We start from the raw sequence: 19,816 nt of genomic DNA on the forward strand, positions 1-19,816 counted from the left end.
TGATGGACCCTTGGTCTGACCCAGTATGGCATTTTCTTATGTTCTTATGAACTAGAACTATAATGCAAGCTCCAAGGAACATGGAATATCTCTAATGTGTATCACTACAGCACTGCATACATCTAGCATTGTAATAAAAATAAGTGTTACTAAGGGGAGAAGGTAGGAGTTAGTAAAGGTAGGACACCCAGAAGAGCTAATGAGAGCACCCTTAAAAGTTATATCATATAAATATACTGTGTGTGTATGTGATTATGTACACACACACACACACAGTTTGTGAACTGTAGCTTGTAGTTAATGTAATGAAAATGTTTTTAAATTTTTATTTATGTGACTGATCCTTTGGTTTGCCACTAGAAGACCCTAGGTCCCTTACCATCAGGACTAGTAATAACAGTGGGATTGTCCATACCCTTTCACTCTCTCCATTGATTTGACTGCAATTGGCTGTCCCAGGGCATAAAGTGCAGCTAGAGGTAGAGACAGCGTGGCCATTTTGAGTTCATTCTTGAGCAGTAAGGAGTTCTTTCTCTTTCACCCCTCCCAACTTGGGCCCACAAAATTCAATTTGGCGGGGTTTTTTCTTGCATTCAGAGGGGATTCCTTATCAGTACACGCCCTGTCTGATAGGGTCCTTCCTCAATTCTGAAGAGAAGTTTTTGTAGATTTTGGTCAGGTTTTTGATAAGTTTTTCTTGTTCTGGGGAATGCCCTGTGCTTTGAACAGCCAATCCTGAGAGCAGGGCCTGGAAACATGCGAGTGACCCTTCTATTCCCTGGAGGAAGCAAAACCAGTCACAGCACTACCCAGCGTGAAATATTTTTGATAGAGACGTTTGGATTTTACCTCTCTTTCTTAGTGTGGAGGTTTTCCCCCACCCCTTTCCTCAATTTGGAGGAAGGAGAAAGAGAGCTTTGGTCAAGACAGGAGTGGCATATAGGGTGGTGTCACCTTGCCTGCAGTCGTAGGCTAGCAACTATAGAAAAGCAGAGTTCTGCCAGCAATGGAGGAGCAGGAGTAGGAGAGACATGGAGATTGAGACTTCAGGACCAGAAAGACAGCTCAGCCCAACAGCTTGGTGAGCTGGAGGAATAGTCAGAGGACCCAGATCCAGAAGCAGGACTTAATAAGCACCCCACAAGATTAAGTAAAGAGAGGTTTTTATGTTTTTGTTAATCTTTAATCTTTGTAAATGTTCTTGAGGAATAAGTAAAAGAAATGCTTCTTAGAGATCCTGTGGGAGCCAGACAGGGCTAATTACAGGAGAATACAGAGTCACCATGCTGAGCCCTGCCCTTCAGGTTTTGTTTTTTTGACCAGTTAGCTTGAGCTGCGGGTAAAGGCTGTATGTTTATTCAAAGGCAGGACCTGTTGCAGTTTAAGTGAGATACAAAACAAATTGTCAAGATAAGAACTCCAAAGATACAGAAATAAAGCTGGGACAGAGAGAACCCCAGCAATGGTAGAACATTGTTTGTTATAGCTATGTGGGGAAGTGATTGATTAAGAATAAGGAACTACAAGAGAAATGGAGATACTGCAGCCAATTGAATATCAGCTATCTTGGCTTAATCCTGGAGAACTGGACTGCCACAGCCTGTTGTGCTACTATAGTTTGTTTTGTTGAGCACTGCAAAGTATATTATAATTGTCTGGAGAAGTGATATAAACCTGCTGAAGCGAAAAGATGTTTATGAACAAAGTTTCTACCAATAAAAGCTGCTGTTATTGGAAGTCCTGCTGTATTATTTACCAAAAAACAACTGAAGGAATGTCTATGCTTACAGAGGGATTGAGACTATGCAGCTTCTGGATCCTGGAAGCAGGAGTTGACACAGGCTGAATAAAATTGGTATTGAAAGTTTAAGAGAAATCCCAGCCATGCTGAATGTTTTTGAGACTTAAATATCACAGTAAAGGGATTTAAAGTGACATTTGAAACCGGAAGCTAAGTTCTTAATAGAGCAGCGGCATCTCTGTAATTCCCAGATAGACAGAGCGTTTTTATGTCCAGTTTCAATCTATGTTGGACTAGGATGACTGCAGACTAAAGGGTCAGTTCTGCTGGCTAATACAGAAGAAAGGGAGGAGAAATCTTATGTGGTTTTGTTGCCAAGTGAAGATTTGGTTGATGGTGTTGGAGGTATGACTCTTCTGTATTAGTGTTTGGAGCACTAGACGAGCTAATCCTCTTTGGAATGGTATCCTTGTTTATGCCAATTCTGAAAAAGTTTTATAAGCAGATATCAAGCTCTTTTCATTGTGTGGGAGAAATGTTTGCTTGGTTTTAAATGACTTTATTGTAATTTTAAGTTTTGTGTTATTTGCTTTATCGCTTTGAAAGATTTTATTATAAATTAAAAATGTTACAAATAAAGGAGATAGAAGAGGCACTGGATGAGCTTGAGTGTTCTTCTCGAGAAAATTTGGAGTTACTCCAGGGTTAGCCTTGAGCACATCCAGTCCAGCTTTCTGGGGTGGAGTCATGAGCAGCGTGTGTCCCAAGTAAGGCGTTTCTGACTCAACATTTTTTTTCTTTTGGTAAGTGCTTAACTACTTATCTGTGCTATCATAGGGCCAGCCTTCTCTCAAGGTCAAGTCTCATAGCACCCAAGAATACATCCTGAGGCTCCATTCTTGTCCCAATAGGCAGCATTTTCACATCCACTTCACAGCTATCCACACAGGTTGGGTTTTTTTGGGGGAGTGGGGGGAGGGAGGAGAGGTGCTCTGAATCAGCTACCTACTTTACACAACTGTCACATCACCATTTTCATAGTAGCTCAAGATTGCCAACACAAAAACTGACCCTAATCACGCAACTGTGTCAATGCTGACTTGCTCTGGCACAAGATTTTGGGCATTAGGTTACTGTGTTCTGTGGGTGCCTGCACTACATGCAGTGTGTTGCAATGTACTCAATTGTTCACCCTTCAATGATAAATTAATAATTCTCCATTTAGAATTAATTCGAAGAGGGTTCACTGTACTACTATCCATTACTACAGTCTTGTTTTCTTACCAGAGATCAAATTAGTAACTTCACATTCAAATCAGCTGAGGACAAGGAGCAGCTGACCCAGTTTCATCTAGTAGAAGAGTCCTATTCAACCTAGGTTGATCATTACCAATGATTTACTATCAACTTCCTATCCAGGATTCTTACTGGCTTTTCTCCACCGAACACATCAAGTTTTCATAAAATAATTTAACAAGGTCATAAGAACATAAGAAATGCTATGCTAGCTCAAACCAAGGTCCATTAAGCCCTGCATTCTGTCTATGGCATTGGCGGACAGGGGATCACAAGTACCTGTCCAATTCCCAACAGTTGATCATTTTCTTGTATCACCTTCTGAAGGATAAGACAGACTTTCCCGTATTTACCTGGCTAATAACAGTTATGGACTTTTCCTTCAGGAACTTGTCCAATCTCTTTTGAACCCCATTTATGTTAATTGTCCTAACCACATTCTCCAGCAACAGATTCCATAGCTTCATTGTGTGCAGGGTGAAAAAAATACTTCCTACGATTTGTTTTAAATTTTGTTTTTCTGGAAATGGTTTTTCTACCTGTATTTTAATTTAAAATTTCAATAAAAATTCAACTTAAAATCATAAATGGAGTGGAACGGGAAAATAGAGAATGGTTATTTACTCTTTCAAAACACTAGGACTAGGGGACCCTCCATGAAATTAGCAACTGGCAGTTATTACAGAAAATATAAAGCCAAGAAGAAACTTATACAATATATGGGGTGGGGAGGGGAATAAAAAATGATGTCAAATATAATTTAATGCGTGCTTCTTCTTAATATAGATATACTCAGCGGAGCTTAATCTGTAGGCAAAAAGGAAGTGGAACTGTAGAGGGGGCTGTGACCTGTGCAAAGGGGCAGGGCCAGGGCCAGGTGTGAACTCTGTCTCGCCCCCTCATAGCTGAGCACACTCTTGACATGCTCGATGAGCCCTAGTTGGCAAAGGATGGCTGGGAGTTGTATGCAGGATCGTGGAGGTAAAGAGATGGTGGATAGAGAGAATAGAGTTCTCCAACTCCCTCCTCCACTCTGCCCTGGTAATCCTGATCCTCCATTCCCAGCCTCCCCTATAAATTCCCCAGTGGTCCTTTACCTCTCCTTCTCCAACCCCCAATGGCCCTAAAGCCCCTAACCCCTATCCCTGGTGATCCTCTAGTCCTTTCTCTCCATGGAAAAGAGATCACCCTCTCTCTCCTTGGCCAGTAAAGAACAGGCTTCCTCTTCAAGCTCACCTCTGCTTTGGGGGTGCGGGAGCTGAATGATGTGCACTGTCTGCTATCCTCAGTCTCCTTGGATAGGAGTGTGGGACCTGGAATTCAAAAAGCATGGCCCATTCTTTGCCTCCTTTGGGATGGATGGAAGGGAGCAAAGCTACATGCTCTCCTTACTCACTCTTTTCTCTCTCCCCCAATCTCTCCATCACACCCAAACCTATCTACTCCCCTCCATCACACTTTCTCCACCCCTCCTATTAATTCACTCACAGACTGGCCCCCCACTCTGATCATCTTGCTCATATCTCATAGCCTTCCAATCCCCTCACACACATCCCACAGCACCTTTGATCCCCCAACTCACTATTTCCCCCTCTCTCCCACATAATCCACAGCTTCTCTGAACTCTTCACTCACTCTTTTGCCCTTCCCCATTCCATCACTCACTATCCTTCCAATCCCTCCACGCATTCCTGCCCCTACAGTCCCTCATCCAGTCTCTTGGCCCTTTCATCTTCACCAGTGTAGTCACCAGCAGCAGAAGCAGTGGGGCCTGGGATGCCAACACGATAAAACAGGAAGCTAACATACCCAGGAGTGGCAGAAACAGTGGAGCTGGCAGGCATTCACCCCATTTCTCTTTTTTTACCTTCATAGCCTCCTAAATTGTGCTGGGAAATTGCACAAAAAAAAATCAAAACCATGTGGCTGCTTTTGTTTCACGATAAGCAGCGTCAAAACTCTGTTATTCTCTGCTTCTTCCAAAGACTGGGGTAGGGGGTGGGTGTCATAAATAATCCAAGCAGCTACTGACTCTGCTCCATTCCTCAGGAGCCAGAACTGATATACACTACAGGCTCTGCTCCACTTCCTTGGGTCCCAGAAAAAAGAGATAGGACACCATTCTGGGTTGTTCTGTCAGAAATTAAGCCTCCAGTAATGGACACAAAAAAAGGGTTGAATTATTACAAGTCTGAAAGCTGTGAGCAGTAGTGTCAGTGCCATTCATCAAGACGGAAGGTTGAAGCCTTGACAATCGGCACTACTGCTCACCAGTTTAAAATTTGTGCCAATTCAAAACTCTTTACACATCTGTTCTTTGTTCTGTTGTATCTGCTTCAGTACCGCCTCCTTCCCCTTTTGTTCCCTACAATACAGGAGGAGAGGTGGGAGGGAGGGGCTGAATTAAGGAGGAGAGTGGCTGTTCTCTTTTCTGTGTGCTCCTGGCTCACCTCCTCCCCCCTTCTCTTCCCTGCAGGTTGCATGGAAAGGGTGGGGGGGCTAGAGGAAAATACCCCCTGCTGTTCTACCACAAACCTGAAAAGAAGTGCCAGGACTCTGTTCTTGGCTATTTCCCTACAAATTAAATCTTGATCAGATGTGTCTCAACTATGGGCAATTCTCAGTTCTGAAAAAAAAAGCCCTCAAGCTGATCCTAGTAATTATTATCCCACTTAACTTGACATTTACAAGGAAATCTTAGAATGAAACCATCTCCTAGGACCAAAGCTCTCTGTTTCTTCAACAAATAAAAGCTCATCTCTGAATGGGTTTTGCCACATCAGGGACGATAACTACCTTATACCCCAAAAAAGAAACATTTTTTTTTTAATACGAACAAACAATTTCAGAGTCCACTCCTTATCTGGCTCAAGGGCATAATTAACTAACAGCGCTGCCTGAGTAGATACCTTTGAGAGTCGTGCAAGATACCAGTTAAGTCCAATTCAGATGTTGCTGAAGGCACCAGATTTTTATTAGTAGAACCCTCAGACTCACTCTCAGAAAGATAGAAAACCTTAATGGGTGGAAAAGATTCAGTAGGTACTTTCAAAACTACAACATAAAATCTTTTAGCATATCTATGGGAAAAAAACAAACTGGATTCAGGAAAATAAAAAAAAAAATCTAACAATTCTCAAGTAGCTGATGTATACACTCTTTATCCTTAATCAAAGATAAATCACATTTTTGCAGATTTTTTCACCGATTCTCCAAATCCTTGAATTTCTCCTCATGACAGTTTGTTCATGGGAAGCCATTCGCCCTTGTATATTGCTATGCCCAGATAAAATGGAATCAATTTTGTCAGATAATGATTTTCCAAACTAAGGGCCTGATTCACCAAGGCATTTCTCCCATTAAGAATATAAGAAATTGCCACCCTGGATTAGACCAAGGGTCCACCAAGCCCAGCATCCTGTTTCCAACAGAGGCCAAACCAGGCCACAAGAACCTGGCAATTACCCAAACACTAAGAAGATCCCATGCTACTGATGCTAGTAATTGCAGAGTCCATTCCCTAAGTCAACTTGATTAATAGCAGTTAATGGCCTTCTCCTCCAAGAACTTATCCAAACCTTTTTTTAAACCCAGCTACACTAACTGCATCCTCAGGCAACAAATTCCAGCGCTTAATTGTGCGTTGAGTGAAAAAGAATTTTCTCCGAATGGTTTTAAATGTTCTACTTGCTAACTTCTGGAGCTGTGCTTGCAATTGAATTGGGAATGCTCAAGGATCCTGCTCAACTGAGGGAGGGAGATCTAGTCTTGTACCTCAGGAGCTCTGAGGATTTTCCCTGTCAGTCTATCAGGCTTGAGTCCATAGCACAGGATACATATCCACCATGTGCTGGAGACAGAGAATACTGACAGGCTGGTGTCAGCAAGGAGGTATATAAAGAATGTCATCAACGAGCCTTGTTGATCTCTGTCTCCATCTGCTGGTTGGCATGCATAACCTGTTCACATGACCTGTTCTGACTAAGAGAGGAATTTGCTCTTGTCCACATTAAATTGCCATCTGCTATTTAGAAGCCCAGTCTCCTAGTTTCACAATGCCCTTATGCAGTTCTTCACAAAATACTGCTGTTTCAACAACTCTAAACAATTTTGTGTCATCTGCAAATTTGGTCACTTCACTCATTCCTTACTCCAGATCATTTATGAATATGCTACATAGCACAATTCCCAATACAGATCCCGAAGGCACTACACTAACAATCCTTTTCCATTTGGAAAACTGACCATTTAGTCCTACTCTCTCTTTCCTGTCTTTTATCCAGTTACCAATGGGATACTGTCTCTGATCCCATGACTTCCCAATACCCTGAGGAGTCTCTCAGCAGGGGCTTTGTCAAATACCTTCTGAAAATTCAAATACATTATATTAACCTTTGTCCATGTTTATTTACACCCTCAAAAAAATGTATTAAATAGTTAAGGCAAAAGTTTATTTTGCAAAATCCATGTTAAATTTTATAATGGGCGAGAGTTATGTGGTCAATTTTTTTTTTAGGAATAGCTTTGACCATTTTTTCCCCAACACCAATGCCAGGCTCACTAGTCTAAAGATTTCTGGATCACCCTTTTTAAAAACTAGTTTCAAATTTGGCTGTTTTAAAATGATAGGTTGCAAATCACCAGAAACAGGACTGCAATTTCATCTTTGAGTTCCTTCAGAACTCTGGGGTAAATACCATCCAGTCCCAGTGATTCTTTAATCTGCCAGTCTGAGCTATTACATCCTCCAGTTTCACAGGTCCCTTCAGCATGTCACACTATTTTGTTACACAGCCTTCTACTCAGGAAGGAATGAGCTTTCCTGATCATTTGTTTATGGCCCAGGTTCAGGATCCCACCACCACCAAATATCACGGTTTCCACTTATACACCACAGCACTCCATGCTGCTACAACCTATTTTCACCAGCTAGGGTTCTCGGACATTGAACTCACAAACCTCAGACTCCAAACCAGGTTAATTTGCTCCCCAGAAAGCATATCGCAATTTAGAGTACTGAAACTCCAAGATCACTTGGTCTCCTACTTGCTTTCCCCTATGTATTTACATGTCGCTTCCTAACTTACTGAGGGTGTTTCTTGTACACTGATCCATCCACTCCTATACTTGATCGCAGTCTCTCTACCCCCTTGTTCTCCTTGATGCGATGTAGCACAGCAGCAAGAGTGGCAGCACAGAGGTTAGCTGAACGGGTGGAAACTATCTGACAGATCCGCTGGGTGGCCACACAGTCCTCATGAGAGGGCTCTAGGCCAAGTTGTGTCAAGATATCATATGCCTTCTGTATGCCCTCCTTGTCCCTGAAATAAAAAAAAATAAAATTCTATGAACTGGTAGTATAAACCAACAGGGAGCTCGATAACTGGTTCAAATTCAGCATCTTTTGGAACAGAAAGGTGGTGTGGTATGTTACTTAGAAACCAGAAACTGCTGGATAAAGGATAGAGCTAAGCTAAGCATGGAAACAAACATTTATATGCACAGGTTTTCTAGCACTTTTTAATGTTACCCTATCAAAAATTAGCTTAACCAAACAAATTCTGGGCATTTTCAAGTTGTTTTACGTGTAGCACCTGCTAGACCTCACCTCACCACCTAGTGAGCCAGGCTATGCATTTTAGCAGACTGTGCTTTTGCAACTTATGTTAAAAGTGCTATAAAAAAATGAAACAAGTACCCCATACAATCCCAACTTCAAGCATGCTACGCCGTTTGCATGCAATTTCCGGTTGTGATCCAGTAAACCCCAGCTTGACAGTAAACAGCGAGGTGGAAAAGGGAAGATCAGGGCAATGGTTATGATCTGAAACCACTTTTTGTTCAGTAACTAAATCTGCACTTTTACTAACAAGAGTTATTCCTCCTTATGTACATGCAGTGCGTCACACTTACTGCTCAATAGCAGAGACGAATCCCGTTTTAAAGTGTCCTGTGGTGAGAAGCTCTGGTGTGATCCTGCCCATGAAGAGAAGGTCCTCCTTAGCCATCTTTACCAGTATGAGTCTGACCAACTCACCCATGTACATGCCACTGATCATCTTCTCAAACCTGCAGACACACAGTTAAAAGTTCACCTTTGCAATCAACTAATATTTATCAATTAACTCTGTGGAAAGACACATTATGGCTTTGACACACCAATCCTTAGCAAATGAGAGCAATTTCTTTTGTACTTAGATAACTATGTTAGCATACAGCTAAGATCATGTATTTATTTTAAAAATGTAGATACCGTATAAGCAGTAAAATTACAGTAAATGTAGCTTACAAATGTCACATAAAAAAAAGACCAATTACATAATATTAAAATTACAATTATACCCCAGTACCAGCCCTACCACTCTAGACAGCCATCAACTGCCTGCTGCCAGCTGTCATGATCCAAAAAGCCACCTCCAACTCATTCTCCCAACATAACTGGCCCTAAATTAAGTAAACCAACTCCTTCCTCTGGAAACTGAAACAGATGTGCCTTAAGTAATTTCCAAAACTTCATATAAAAACTTAGTTCCTTTCTGACCACCACAGATAAACTATTCCAAACTTATGGGGCAGCAGACATAAAGGCACGTTTAGCGTTAAGTTTCCAGCCTCGAGAAAATGCCAATCATGCCCCCCCCCCAGGCACCCTAAGCACTCATCTCGGCACATGCCATGCTCACTTGGCTAAAAGATATCAAGGGCCACACAAAATGAACACAGTGAAAGGTCATTACTAATAACTTAAAACTTGCCCTCTTAGCAACAGGAAGCCAGTGCAGCCAAGGCTAACAAAGGTGACACCCTCTCCCTCCTGGACTGCCCGCATACCAACCTCGCTGCACTATTCTGAATTGTAAACTTTTTATCAAACAGCTTGTGTGCTATGTTTTATTTGTTAATTGTTTGCCGTTAACAATGAAAGTGATCAATCAAGTACATAAATGAACTAAACTAAGAAGAGGATGCACTGCATTTTTTAAGCACTGGGTGGCAGTACTTTTCAAAAGGCTGCAGGAGATAGCAAATTTGACAGATTCCTCCACATTAGGATGAGATTTAAAAACATCCAAATCATAAATGAAAATACAAAATTGCTGTTCTCTCACATTTTAACCAGCCATATATAATAATGGGCTTCCTTTGCATTATCAACAAGGAAGAGACCTCTTAAGAAAAGCTTTAAGGAGAGGGGTCCCATAGATGCATGCATGCGCACCCTATTTGTCTGGTTACCTTGTGTAAATGTATATTGTTCTATCCTCCCCTGTTCCAAACCATGTATTGTCGTCTATCCTGAAAACAGCCATGTATAAGTTTCAGAAATCTTATGGTTGTACATGACAGTGCCCCCATTATTGGGAATAATGATACTGAACATATTCTAATTATTATTATGTACATGTAAGGATTGTATAAGATCCTTCCTAGGAATGAGTATAGGAGAAAACCATTTTGTTTTGGGAGGAAACAAACTTAACAGTAGTGTGGGTTTTATAGCTCTTCCATGTGGAAGAGTATTTTGTAGGCTCCTCTGGTATATGAAGCCAGGCCACCCTGGTTAAGGTGTGGATTTTTCTCTCTCTTTTCTAGGGGCACCATGCTCAGGGCTGTCCTCTGTTTTCCCCAAGTGATTTAAGTTGTTGAACCTCCATGGAGATTTTGAGTTACTTTTATTTATTACTTTTTTCATACCGAAGTTCAAGTAACAGGGTTACTTATCATTCCGGTTTACATTACAACAAGTAGCAAATAATGACAAATATGTCTCACAATGAACAAGGATGTGAGCAACTTGGAGAACATAACTGGGAAAAAGAACAACTGGATTAAAGGGGTATCAAGCTAAATAGGAGGGAAATTAACTAATGGAGGGGGGGGAAAGAAGTTACTGTGGCTGAGTAAACATCAACTTAAGTCATGGGTAGCAATAGTCTGTGACAATCTGTGGAGGCTATAGTCTGTGACAGTCTGTGGAAACATGGATGACTCAAGAAATTATGGGAATGCTTGACCGAATAGCCATGTCTTGAGTCTTTTCTTGAACGTGGTAGGACAATGAATCAGCCTGAGCTCAGGGGGAAGCAAATTCCACTGTTTGGGGCCTGCAGTGGATAGAGCTCTTTTCCTTAAAGATGTTTTAATGGGAGGGGCATGTAGAGTGCCTTTTTGTGCTAATCTTAGCGGGCGGGATGAAATGTGAAGTTGAAGAGGAATTCTGAGGTCCAGTGGAGTGTTATTGAAGATGGCTTTGTGGGTGATTGATAAGTTTGTAGAGGATTCTAAATTAATAAAACTGCCTTATCTTTTAGATAAGGCAGTTTTATTCCACCCTCCCTACCTATTCAACTTTTAAGTTCCTGAACCTTAAAGGGTAGAGGTTGTCTTCACTAAGAAGAAACCTGCGGATCGTCAGTATCCAGAGGAGGGATGACTTACAGTCAGCCCAAGGGAGGAGGAGAAAGGATTTGGGATGGACTCCAACAGGGTCTTATCAATATCTACTGGAGATCTAGAGGTGCATCAATCTGATACTGGAAGAGAGGAGGATTCTTGATGCCAATAGATACTGTGAGGAAACTAAGGAGTTCAAGGGAGAAAATTATTGGACAGGTAGGAGATAAATGACTGTGTAAAATGTATTTCACTTTTAATACTTCAACTATGGAGGGAAGCACTAACTTGCCCTATGCCAATGGGATGGGAGAAACAGATTAAAAGACTGAATCAATTGGCTTTAGCATCTTAAAATCATCATTTGAATTAAACAGTTACCAACAAGGGCCCTGAACTTGGTGGTTGGTGAAACAGACAAGGATGGGAACATAAGTGTGGGAGCTTGCTGGGCAGACTAGATGGGCTGATTGGTCTTTTTCTACGTCTCAGTGCTTATGTTAAACATAAGCACTGAGACGTCACAAATTTAAAGCTTTTGTAACATTGAAAAATGAACTGAACAGTTCTAAAGCACAGTTTTCATCATTTCACACAGACTTTCAACGCAGCGCACAGGCACACATGTGCGCACGTTCATTGGTCCGTGCCCAGGAACGCAGCCATTTTATAACATACATAAGTATATGTGTGCATGTTTTAAATAGCCTGACTCCGGATTTTAATGGATACGCGCGTAGCTGCGCGTATCCATTAAAATCCGGAGTCAACGCGCGCAAGCCGAGCCGCGCAGCCTGCCTCCGTTCCCTCCGAGGCCGCTCCGAAATCGGAGCGGCCTCTGAGGGAATTTTCCTTCAGTCTCCCCCCACCTTCCCCTCCCTAACCCACCCCCCCAGCCCTATCTAAACCCCCCCCTACCTTTGTTGTACAAGTTACGCCTGCTCGAAGCAGGCATAACTTGCGCGCGTTGAGCCAGGCGCCGGCACGTCATGGTCCAGTCCGGGGGCTGGTCCAGAGGCAGCGGCCACGCCCCCGGAACACCCCCGATGACGCGCCGGCCGCGACACGCCCCCAACATGCCCCCCCAGGAAAGCCCCGGAAATTACACGCGCCACCGAGCCTACTCAACATAGGCTTGGCGCGCGCAGGGGGAGTTTTGGCCAGGTTTTCAGGGGGGTACGCGCATATCTTACGTGCGTACCCCTTTGAAAATCTGGCCTCATGTGTACAGATGCCATTGGCCATTTTCCCAGTTCGTTCCCAGTTAAGGAATAGAATTTCTAAGCCCTCCTACCGTAGTTTAATAGCCTTCCTTCCCCCCATTAGGCCTAACCCTTAATACCCCACTAGATTTTTTTGTTTTATTACTTACACGGCAGGGGACTCAGACATGCACCAGTGTGCGTAAATATTTACGCGCTAATTTCAAGCTTAAATCCAGGAATGCCCATGCCCCACCTAGACCATGCCCCTTTAAAAATTTTCATTTGTGCGTGTAGCGGCAAGTACGTGCGTATCCAGCAGACTTAAAATCTGCTTGGCATGCACCAGCCCGACATACAGATTTTGGAATGTGTTGGGCTTTTAAAATGTACCCTTAAATCAGTAAAAGTATTTTTGGAACCCAAACTCAGCTTCCAATGTATTTTACTTCAGTGACTTTCACGCTTCTGTGCTCATCACTGTAGTATACAAAATGTTGAACTGGAATTTAAGCAAATGCAAGGCAAGGGCTTGAAAGTTATCTTTCCTTCACTCAGGGATCCCTGCAGTTTGAGATATTTTAAAGTTATAAGAAATGCACCACCTGGAACTGCGATTTGAAACATGGCTTCTGGTATCACTATCCGGGTACAACCAACCCAGGGGTTACATACAGCATGCAAATACCCAGACCAGAGGCATACCTAAAGCTGCTTTTATAGAGAGGGCATTTACAAGGGTAAATTCTCCTTAATTCAGATATAGGCATTGCTGACGTAAGTTACCAGATCCTGAATCAATCAAGAGGTAGATCAGAGTAAAAAACATCCTAAAGAAAGTTGTTTTCTTTTAATAGAGCAAGGGCCAATGCAACTTTTGTAATTCACTTACAATTGTTTTCCTGGATTGAGCGAGCCCATGTCAATTTCATGGTCAAATTCCGTCCGGATATCATTCAGTGACCCGTCATCTCCGAAAGCTCCCCACTCCATGTTTATGCACATCCTCCCTTCATCCCCCTCCACCAGGTCAATGTGGCGCATCTCTTCCATGTAGCAGGAATTTGTTCCAGTACCTGAAAGAAAGACAGATACAGAGGGAGGACAGATCTTAATTCACTGCAATTCTTAAGGCAGAAAAATGTCCATTTCTGGTGACGATGCACAAGCCTGCATTTATCAACTTCATTTCCCATCCTTTGATGAACTGGCAGCGAATGACTGAAGGCTCAGCACTGTATATTTCCATATAAGAGGGAATTATTTACCTTCAAAGTTATATTAACTGCATTTGGAACCATCAGGGACTGAAAGTAATGCAGACACCAGGATGTGTCAAAATGCACATATAGATGTCACAAGAAACCAGTCAGAAAGTCAACATAACATACTTGTTATAATAAAAAGTTTGATAGAGTAAAATGTAATTGTTTGTCATCAGGTTTTATTTATTGTTCACCTTTTAATTAGGAGTATTCACATTGAGTTAACAGAAAAATGCAAAATACAGAAGGCATATCAAACAAAGCAATCTAAACACAAATTAATAAAAACATTTAAATAAAAAGCAATAGAGCAATATAACATCCATAAGATTATATTCTAAAACCAACTACAATAAACAGATCATAAAATAAGAGCTAATATTGTTCAATAACTGTTTGCTGTAACAAAAGCTTCGATAAAAAAAGAAATGCCAATCCATCTACTGCAACACTAGGATTCCTAAAAAAATGTAAAAAGAAAATGTAATGTAATATAATTAGAATATTTCCAGAAAATTTTATTTCTAAAAAGAAATTTTCAAAAAGGATTGGAGAAAGTCTTCAGCTTTCTCAAGGAGCAGAGCTCTCATTGAGAATATAAACTATCAATAGTCAGAAACATTTCCTTCCAACCTTTCAGTATTTAAGTTACAGAATGTGAATTGCTCCAGAAATCTTTCTGCAATATTCCTCTTTCAATATACATGTTTAAATACCCCTAGGTTATATGGATTTTCGCTTCACATTTTAAAATTTTCATAAAATGATCAGGTTGGAAGAAGATGTTTCTAATGATGTTTTATATCACCAATGAAAGCTCTGCTATGAAAGAAAATTGAAATCTTTTCCTCCAATCTTTTTTTTTTTTTTTTAATTCCTTTTTGTTAATTTTTTTAATTAAAAATATTTTGGAGAATATTTTTGCTATGTGATTCAACAATTGATTCTACATGATAGGTGATTTAAAAATTTTTTGTTAAGTAAGAACATAAGACTTGCCATCCTGGGTCAGACCAAGAAGCTGTTGCGCCCAGTCACAGATGGCTGCGACCTCATGCTCACCTCTTTTTTCGCTGCACCATCAAATCTAGGATGAGTGGCTGGCTGCCTCCGCCAGTCACCGCAGACCTCCCTGGCATTCCTGGGACGACGTGGGCGCTGCAGACCCCCATCTTGCTTCTGGAGTCACATAAGCGCGTGCTCACATGGGCCAACTATGTACAAGTCATGGTGGGAACCTCGGGGGCGTCCCATCCGGATGACAGTCTCGCTACCTGTCCTTAAGCAGACCGGCCCTATGCACTGACGAGTTAGCAAGGAGTTTCCTCGTTGGACTACCGGTTCCAGTTCCTGGCTTGCTGTGTGAACGCTCTGAGTACCCGCTCCTCGGGGGCTCTTCCGCATTCCTAGGCTATCCGCTCCTTGGAGGGCCTTCCTGCCTTTGAACTTCTGTTTGTTCTACTTCTCAGGACTTCCCTTGGAACCACGTCTCATGAGTACTTTCTTCGTACTTCAACTAGGCCCACAGGGGTTCCTCCCTGTGGGCGGAATCATCTCTCACCTCGGCCCAGGGTTCACATCCATACCAAAACATTAACAGAAGCCCAGCATCCTGTTTCCAACAGTGGCCAATCCAGGTCATAAGTACCTGGCAGGATCCCAAGGGGTAGATAGATTACAAACTGTTTATCCCAAGAATAAGCAGTGGATTTCTGAACTCTACTTTAAAAATGGTTAATGGATTTTTCAACCAGGAACTTGTCCAAACCTTTCTTAAATGCAGCTATATTCATTTCAGCACATTCTCTGGCAACGAATTCCAGAACTTAATTATAGGTTGAGAAAAAAAAAAAAAAGATTCCAGAGCTTAAACATTGAGTAAAAAAAATATGTTCTCTTATTTATTTATTTTAACTTCATTGTGTGTCCCCTTGTCTTTGTGTTTTTCAAAAGAACTGATTAACATTTACTCATTCCTTGCCACTCATTATTTTAAAGACCTCTATCATTTCTGCCCTCAGCCATCTCTTCTCCAAGCTGGAGTCCTAACCTCTTTAGCCTTTCCTCATAGGGGAATTGTTCCATCCCCTTTATCATTTAGACACCCTTCTCTGTAACTTTTCTAATTCTGCTATATATTTCTTGCAATGTGGTGACCAGAACGGCACACAATGCTCAAGATGAGGTTGCACCATGGAGTGATACAGAAGCATTATGATATTCTCTGTTTTATTCTATATTCTTTTCCTAATAATCCATAATCTAAAGCTTTGCTGAAGTCCAAGTAGATGACATTGAGCGCTCTTCCTTGATCCAATTCCTTGGTTACCCAATCAAAAAAGTCAATCAGATTTGTCTGATAGGACCTTCCCCTGGTGAATCCATGCTGCATCTGGTCCAGCAGTACTTCTGACTGTAGATAGTTCACTATTCTTTCTTTCAACAGCAACGCCATTACTTTTCCCACCACCGAGGTGAGGCTAACTGGTCTGTAGTTACCAGCCTCTTCTCTGTTCCCACTCTTGTGAAGCAGGACCACCACCGCTCTTCTCCAATCGCTCGGCACCATTCCCATTTCTAAGGATCTATTGAACAAGTCACAAAGCGGACCCGCCAGCACATCTCTGAGCTCCCTCAGTATCCTGTGATGAACCTCATCAGGCCCCATGGCTTTGTCCACTTTCAGTTTCTACAGCTCTTCCCATACATTCTCTACTGTAAATGGAGTTACAACTACTCCATTTCCTTCCAGTTTCTTGTTAACTAGCGACGGTCATTCTCCAGGGTCCTCTTTAGTGAACACAGAACTAAAGTATTCGTTTAATATTTCTGCCATTTCTTCATCTCCCTCCACACATTGATCCTTTTCACCTTTCAATTTCATTATACCACTTTGAACTTTTCTCCTTTCACTGATGTATCTGAAAAATGTTTTGTCACCTTTCTTTCGCTTGACTTTTTGCCAACTTGATTACTTTGTCTCCCTCAGTTCTACCAGATATTCTTATTTGTGCTCCTCCCTTTGGGATCCTTTATATTTCTTGAACGCTGTTCTTTTAGCCTTTATTTAGTCAGCCACCTCCTTTGAGAACCAGATAGGTTTCATTTGTCTTTTGCTTTTCTTTACTTTTCTAACATATCAATTTGTTGCCTTGGTAATTGCTCCTTTTATTTGATCCACTGTTGTTCCACATCTCTCGTGTTCTCCCAGCCTACTGGTTCTTCCTCCAGGTACTTCCCCATTTCATCAAAGTCTGTGTTTTTGAACTGCAAAACTTGAGTCCGTGTGCTTCTTTTCCGTATCCTTTTTGTGATATTAAACCATATCGTTTGATAATCACTGGTGCTGAGGTGGGCGCCCACCTGGACATCAGAGACGTTATCTCCATTAGTGAGCACTAAATAGAGTATAGCTCTCTCTCTCTCATGGGTTCCATTACCATTTGTTTGAACAAAGCTCCTTACAGAGCATCCACTATTTCTTTACTATTGTTAGATTCTGCAGATGGGATTCTCCAGTCTACGTCTGGCAAATTAAAGAGTCTCCAACGTTCACCACTTCTCCCTTCTTTCCCATCTTTTGGATGTCTTCAACCAGATCTCTGTCAAGCTCTTCCTTTTGGTTTGGAGGCCTGTAAACCACTCCAATAAAAATGGATGTCCCATCTTTTTTTAGGTTGGCCCATAGTGCTTCTTCATTGCCCCATCTTCCTTTCAACTCAGATGCCTGGATATTGTTTCTGATATAAAGAGCCACTCCTCCCCCTTTCCTATCCTCTCTGTCCTTCCTTAACAAGTTATAGCCTGGTATTGCCGTATCCCAATCGTGAGATTCCGTGAACCATGTCTCCATGACAGCAACAATGTCCAAGTCCGCCTCTACCATTAGGGCTTGCAGATCTGGGATTTTATTGCCCAAACTATGAGCATTTGTGCTCATAGCTTTCCAGCTTCCTTCGTTCAGGTTACTGCTGTTCCTGGACTCCTTTTGTGAATTATTTAGTTGAGTTTTGTTGTCCACTTCTCCCTTTCCCTTTGTATTTGTGCAAAGGAAAGGATTAGTGCCTTTGATGACAGATTCATCCAGCACAATGAGCTGGATGAAAGCATTGTATGCATTGGGTTTCTTCTTTCTGCAACATTTGTAGTGCAAGACCTTCCCATCTGGATCCCTCCCCAATTTCAGAGGTAATTTTCAAGCTTTCTCCCAACTTGAACATGATATACAGGTGAGCTAGATGACACTTCCATTCCCAATTTGTCGCAGCTTAATCAAGATGTCTTGGTTAAATTTCTTAAAAAGATTTTCCAACATTTTTCAATCCTCTTAATACCTAGAGGGCACCTCCCAACTAAATTTCCAAACTATCTGTGCTATTTCAAGTGAACTTATATCAGATGGGTGTCACTTTTCTTCCTTTCTCCACAGGGACATTTGGTTGATACACCAGTCTCCTTAGTACTTCTGAAATTATGAGGCTGAAGTCCTCAGGAAGAAGAGTTCAGATGGTCTCAAAATCCAGACAGGAGGAAGGATGGATTGAAAGCAACCCCCAAAACAATCCATAAATAGGAACAGACATTCTTCATTAAAGCAGGAGAGAAATAAAAACATACCTTCTTGATTTTCTTCTAATCATAGGCCCCTCTTTTCCAAAGTAATTGAGGGAAAAGAAATAAAAAACTAAAAGAAAACAATCCTTTCTTTTCCAGACTCACACTAAAAATACATATCACAATAGGGGGGGCTCTGCTTTTTCTGGCAGTAAGCAGCAACCACTACAGCAGCCCACATGGGGGAGTTGAGAACCAGGTGGTATCCCTTCCCTCCATCTATGCCAATGGAATATTCTTCGTAATAGAGACCTGGTAAGGTTCTACATTTCTACAGTTTCAGGCTGTTTTTCTAGACACAGAGAGCTTAATGCTAAAGCTGGACAGAAACTTCTGTTTTTAGTAAAGTAAGTAGAAACTATTTGGCCAACATAGCAAGTTTCAGTCTTGTTAAAATGTCTACTCTGAAAACTCTCTCAAGATGCTAATTAAAGCATCTGAGCCAGCACATTCCACATAGTGGAACATCATTGACACTGGCAGTGGTGAATTCAATTCACTTTCCCCCCCTTTGTTCTCAGTAGTGCTGTCCTATTCCATATAGTCATAAAATGCTTGTGAATCAAGCAAACAATACTAAAATGAACATTATCCATTATACAGAAAAGAATGGCAGATGCACAATATGATGTTGGTTGAAATAAAGCCTTCGAAAATAAGAGAATGGCCCAAGTCTTATGGCTCAACTGTGGAGCAAAAGGCTCTGGTGAGGGATATCTTCTTGTGTCTGTCCACAGCCAGCTGTTTCTCTCAGAGCTCAGTGCAGTCACCTCAGACAGAAGCCTTCCCAACCCTGCACAGGGCTGCAGTTTCTTTACCCATGGTGCACCTTTTTCTAGCTTTCCTCCTCTGATCTTAATCAATGTTCAATAAACCCTTCCCTTGAAGGGTGGGAAAATTATCCTCCTTCCCCAATCATACCCAATGAAGAGTATGCCTGTTGCAGGGGTGATGCACACAAGTCTTTGGGGAGGGTGGGGGTTGGGGAAGATAACAGCTCTGCAAACATGACTCCTGCTGGCATATGATGAACTAGTGGGTTCAGTTTCATATGCAGCTTCTCTTCAAACAGTGGACAGCTGGGGAACTTCCAGGAGAAATATAATGAAAACACACAAAATAAGAATCTATAATGGCTATAAAGTGAATTGCTAGAGAGTTACGTTATCCTTACCTATTGCCTTCCTTAAACCCAAGGTTGAATTTGTCATTGCACTTTCATTATTACAGCCATGTAAACAGTAATGCACATGCCCCGGGCATCATATATTTTGGCTTCTTTTAGAGCATTTTTCAGACCATTC

At 41.7% G+C, this 19,816-nt stretch overlaps 1 protein-coding gene across 1 annotated transcript in view; it reads right to left on the reverse strand.

Annotated features, from left to right (window-relative positions):
- Positions 1-19,816, reverse strand: part of LOC115092831 (hexokinase-2) — a gene marked incomplete in the record, with an annotated part of 149,332 nt that overhangs the window by 39,279 nt on the left and 90,237 nt on the right. The window contains 3 exon segments of the mRNA XM_029604163.1: positions 8,125-8,358; positions 8,951-9,106; positions 13,526-13,709. Coding sequence (XP_029460023.1) covers positions 8,125-8,358; positions 8,951-9,106; positions 13,526-13,709 — 574 coding nt within the window.

Source organism: Rhinatrema bivittatum, chromosome 5 (assembly GCF_901001135.1).
Source record: "Rhinatrema bivittatum chromosome 5, aRhiBiv1.1, whole genome shotgun sequence".
Classification (NCBI taxonomy): Eukaryota; Metazoa; Chordata; class Amphibia; order Gymnophiona; family Rhinatrematidae; genus Rhinatrema; species Rhinatrema bivittatum.